Here is a 5,058-nt window from a genome sequence, read left to right as displayed (position 1 = left end):
AAACCGTGTATGACCTGACCTGGCTAGAACTCTGAGAAACCTACGGCAGGACAGGGAGTCCTGTCAAGGTTCCTCTAATCTCGGGGAAATGGAACTGCCAGTTTGGTAATGATGAACAGTGGTGAGAACCATGGAGAAGGATACATTCCACCTCCTGTTTGTGTGGAGGTATGTGCGTAGGTTATCTACTGTTTGTGTGGAGGTATGTGCGTAGGTTATCTACTGTTTGTGTGGAGGTATGTGCGTAAGTAGGGAGTGAGTTATAAAATGGCATGTCTTTGTATTGTGGACTTTAGAACGTTCTCGTGAATAAACTGTACAACCTTTTGCATAAGCTGAGTCTTTGCCTAATTATTATTAAACTCAGGGCCTTACAAACCCCGGGAATTAGTCAAAGCTTAAATAAGTGTTAGTTATTATCATTGGGATTGAAAATTCTCATGACACTTATGAAGATGCTGAGAGAAGGATCTTCTCTTGTTAGGGGAAGCATATGACTTCTCTCGTTAGAGCAAGCAGCAACCTTCTCTCGTTAGGGCAAGCAGCGGCCTTCTCTCGTTAGGGCAAGCAGCGGCTTTCTCTTGTTAGGGTAAGCAGAGGCCTTCTCTCGTTAAGGCAAGCAGAGGACTTCTCTCGTTAGGGCAAGCAGAGGACTTCTCTCGTTAGGGCAAGCAGAGGACTTCTCTCATTAGGGCAAGCAGAGACTTCTCTTGTTAGGGCAAGCAGAGGCCTTCTCTCGTTAGGGCAAGCAGAGGCTTTCTCTTGTTAGAGAAAGCAGAGGCCTTCTCTCGTTAGGGTAAGCAGAGGCCTTCTCTTGTTAGGGCAAGCAGAGGCCTTCTCTTGTAAGGGTAAGCAGAGGCCTTCTCTCATTAAGGCAAGCAGAGGACTTCTCTCGTTAGGGCAAGCAGAGGACTTCTCTCGTTAGGGCAAGCAGAGGACTTCTCTCGTTAGGGCAAGCAGAGAACTTCTCTTGTAAGGGCAGGCAGAGGACTTCTCTTGTAAGGGCAGGCAGTGCACTTCTCTTGTAAGGGTAAGCAGTGGACCTGTCTTGATTGAAACACACTGTTTTGCAATGAAGGTCTACAGTAGCCTCAACAGCACTCTGTAGGGTAGCACCATGGTGTAGCCGGAGGACAGCTAGCTTCCGTCCTCCTCTGGGTACATTGAATTCAATATAAAACCTAGGAGAAAGAGAAAGCGAGAGCTTGCTGTATTTTGTTGTATTAATTTTCACTTTAACTTTCACTTAGCTAGCAAATGCAGCTAGCTAGTTTAGCCTACTCAAACACCAGGCTCAAACAGAGAGGGATGCTATGTTAGCTAGCTGGCTATGGCTATCCAACACTGGAACTCTTCCAAGTCAAGGTAAGCTTTTGATTTTCTTAATTTATTGCCACCGGGGCTGCCGGTGTAACTGCTAAACTGCTTGCTGACTGTACACTGTACTGCATGATTGCAGTGGGTTTACTAACACTTTAGTTCTAGTACCTATGTTGACTGACGTTAGTGAATATGGGGACAACAATGTAGGCTCTGTGTAGCGCTTAACGGTTATGATATCAAGGTTTGGCTTGGAAAGGCTTTTCGCCTGGCCACAGACAGCTAATGTGTTGTGCACTGAAGTCTACAAGTGAAGGGAAAATGTGAGAGGAGGAGATCGCATAAATGCGAGAAGGAATTATAAGTGATCATTTTGTTTTTATATTGCTCCTATGAAAGTGAACTGTGTTTGCGTGTGATCAGGGGTGCATTCATTCCGTCGATTCTGGTGAAAACATTTCTTAAGGGTAAGAAAACGGAATGAAATGGATAAATTGTAGGCAAGGGTGTGCAAGGCGGTATTGGATAGGTCACTGTTTGTCACCTTGATTACTCACATTTTTCTCTCGAGCTGTAAACTTTCATTCATAGGCTAGACAACCTAGCCAATGAATGAAAGTTTACAGATTTAGAGAAAAAGGGAAAATTCAAGTATCATGTAGTAGCCTAAACCTATCGATGTTACATTGAACTGGGTGAATGGAATATGAATGACAGTCATCCAATATGCCTAAACCTATCGATGTTACATTGAACTGGGTGAATGGAATATGAATGACAGTCATCCAATATGCCTAAACCTATCGATGTTACATTGAACTGGGTGAATGGAATATGAATGACAGTCATCCAATATGCCTAAACCTATCGATGTTACATTGAACTGGGTGAATGGAATATGAATGACAGTCATCCAATATGCTGTAATAGAAATAAGGACATGCTCATAAAAAAGGATGAATTCACCATGTATCACTGTCTTATCGTATGCGTAGAGCTTACTGCAGCATCATGACGATCTTCACACAAGGAGAAAGAACATAATGATAGAGTAGGAATATGCGTCCATCTTAGTACATCTTCAATACCCTAACCAAGGTGGCTGTCTTTTAGTTAGGTTGCCGGGATGCCAATGCTCATTCTGGTGTTGTATATCATTCTGTTATCCTCTGGGCCGACTTGGTGAGGTTGACATTGACGTTGGTCTGTGGAGTCAGGAGATGGATGTTGTCATTGGTTTGTGGAGTCAGGATGTTGACGTTGCCATTGGTTTGTGGAGTCAGGATGTTGACGTTGCCATTGGTTTGTAGAGTCAGGATGTTGACGTTGGTCTGTGGAGTCAGGAGATTGACGTTGCCATTGGTTTGTGGAGTCAGGATGTTGACGTTGCCATTGGTTTGTGGAGTCAGGATGTTGACGTTGCCATTGGTTTGTGGAGTCAGGATGTTGACGTTGCCATTGGTTTGTGGAGTCAGGATATTGACGTTGCCGTTGGTCTGTTCAGTCAGGATGTTGACATTGCCGTTGGTCTGTTCAGTCAGGATGTTGACATTGCTGTTGGTCTGTGGAGTCAGGATGTTGGCATTGGTATGTGGAGTCAGGATGTTGACATTGCCGTTGTTCTGTGGAGTCAGGAGATTGGCATTGGTATGTGGAGTCAGGATGTCCATGGATACTCTAAGCTTGTCTTTGTAGGGGGGCGAAGACTGGGGAGTCGTACACCAGGCCCACAATGTACCACTTCCCTGCAAACACATAGAAAGTACACAAAGAGGGACTCAGTCAAGCCTACTAGAGTAACCCTATGAGAGTAACACCTAGCCAGTCATACCCCAGCCTCTTCCCTGCAAGCTGAACATAACATACAGACAGTAGGCTACACATAGAGAGTCAAACCTACACCAGTATAGTCCTTGGCTTTAATTAGAGAATTTACAGTCAGAGGGGGAAACATGGCCTGCACTCACACATCGGCAATTTGACTCTTTCAACAGCGTCAACAACAGGAAGAGTCTGTAAGTCAGGAAGCAAGACATGTCTCTCATAAGTGGTTGTCCAGTGTGTGTCCCCCATGGGCGGAGGGAACTTGGCGTGTATTGCTAGTCATCCTGTCAGTGTTGCAACCCTTTGACACCTAGCACTGTTTGCTTTGAGTTCAGCCTCAGCCTCTGTCCTAATGCTACCCTGTCCCCACCACCACTGGGACACACCATTCCCTTCCCTTTCAGACAGCCAATAACAAACAGAGTTTGGAAGCTCAGTGCATCACAGCGAGTAGGTTGGGTTTGGATTACAATTATGTCAACAAATCATACCCCCTTTATGCCAAGCTCCACGTGCAAATCGCCCCTCTGTCCACTTCGCTTTCCTTCATTCAATTGGCCTCCGTTGTTTCATCGCCCCCAATGCGGTCAAAGGATCACGGCCATTTGAGACTGACCATGCAATACATGCTTCCAGCACGATGCACAGCCAACAACTGTGGTTTACGTGCCCTGCCGAAGGACCCTGTTGTGCAGAATAGGTGGTTGGCAGCCTAGCGGTTAAGAGCGTTGGGCCAGTAATTGAAAGGTTGCAGGTTCAAATGCCCAAGCTGACTAGGTGAAAAAATCTGTCTATGTGCCCTTGAGCAAGGCACTTAACCCTAATTGTTCCAGGGTCACGGTCAGTAATGGCTGATCCCTGGCCGTGACCTCACTCTCTGAGGGTCTCTCAGGGGGAGTGGGATATTCAAATGTCCAATTCACATGTGCTGGTGTGAAACACCTTTTCCATATTATGATTTTATCAAATGTAATCATAATTAGGTGTGTGCTTACATTTGACAAAATTATAATATGGAAAAGGTGTTTCCTACTAACTATTTGCCTACTTAAGCAATGTCACTAAATGAGTGTAATTTAGACGAAGCAGTCACATTAGCCTAGGAGGTGCAACCCATGTCTACGGCACAGATAAATATTGGATGTTGGTATGGTAGCTAACTCGTGTCTGACGACAAAAGTGTACTCACTAACAGCAACAAACTTAACCAACCCAGGGCCATAGTGTAACATGTCACAGTTGTATAGCGTAACGGCGTCACCGGCTTGAATCCAATCCAACCGGGAGCCAGTCAGTCTACATCTGTAGAGCATAGAATTCGCTTCCAAACGTGATTACGTTATTTCTTAAGCTATTTTAGGGATGATGACAATCATTGACTCTATTAGACAAAATGTACATTTGGGTGCCAGACAGATCCCCTGGTTATGATCGGAATGCCGGGACTTACCAGAAAGAGGAAAGGTGGCTCTCGTAACATGTCCAGCAATGTGATTGCTACGGTTTAGCGACCTCTAAAAATAATTTCATTCACTGTTCGCTTGCTATTGTCGCAGCTTGTCTGGCAGGATCTCAGAGTAAAAGTGTGTCATGCAACACAAATACCCTTGTGGCACCTCCTCTGTTGTTGCCAGAGACTCCCTCGATTCCTATGAAAAGGACATCATGAAGCCTCTCATAGTGACCAGAGTTACTGCCCTGATGAGACGGCTTCGTCAACAACAACAGGTAACGTGTGTAATGTGAAAAGTTGTATTAAAAAACCCCGGCTTGATAAACTAGCTAGTAGACTAATTCCCCAGCCAAGAAGATACCACTAGCAGAGTTATTTTGGTTGTGAAGTGCATTAGCGAAAAGCTTTGTCCTTTATTTAGAACAAAATGCAATTGACCACTTGGCTCTCTATTATATGAC

The 5,058-nt window shown here is 44.9% G+C and overlaps 1 protein-coding gene across 3 annotated transcripts; it reads right to left on the bottom strand.

Moving 5' to 3' along the window:
- Window positions 1-2,223: 2,223 nt before the first annotated feature.
- Window positions 2,224-4,802, bottom strand: LOC115149423 (putative uncharacterized protein DDB_G0286901). Of its 3 annotated transcripts, none has more exons than XM_029692267.1 (2): window positions 4,595-4,802; window positions 2,224-3,065 (listed from the first exon to the last, which is right to left on the bottom strand). In XM_029692267.1, exons 1-2 carry the CDS (start codon window positions 4,622-4,624, stop codon window positions 2,475-2,477), a joined length of 621 nt encoding a protein of 206 aa, XP_029548127.1. In that variant the 5' UTR covers window positions 4,625-4,802; the 3' UTR covers window positions 2,224-2,474. The 3 variants fall into 3 exon arrangements, with proteins under 3 accessions (XP_029548127.1, XP_029548128.1, XP_029548126.1); XM_029692268.1 differs by lacking the exon at window positions 4,595-4,802 and adding an exon at window positions 3,636-3,862; XM_029692266.1 differs by lacking the exon at window positions 4,595-4,802 and adding an exon at window positions 3,288-3,547.
- Window positions 4,803-5,058: the final 256 nt, after the last annotated feature.

This window comes from Salmo trutta, chromosome 15 (genome assembly GCF_901001165.1).
Source record: "Salmo trutta chromosome 15, fSalTru1.1, whole genome shotgun sequence".
NCBI lineage: Eukaryota > Metazoa > Chordata > Actinopteri > Salmoniformes > Salmonidae > Salmo > Salmo trutta.
Note: the sequence above shows the minus strand (reverse complement) of the source record. Positions and strands in the feature narration are given on the sequence as shown.

Excerpts from the sequence above, each read along its gene's own strand:
- LOC115149423 (XM_029692266.1), bottom strand. The coding sequence starts at position 3,365 with ATGAGAGACATGTCTTGCTTCCTGACTTACAGACTCTTCCTGTTGTTG. Across the intron at positions 3,066-3,287 it reads AAGAGTCAAATTGCCGATGT|GGAAGTGGTACATTGTGGGC; the intron begins GTGAGTGCAGGC and ends ATGTGTTTGCAG.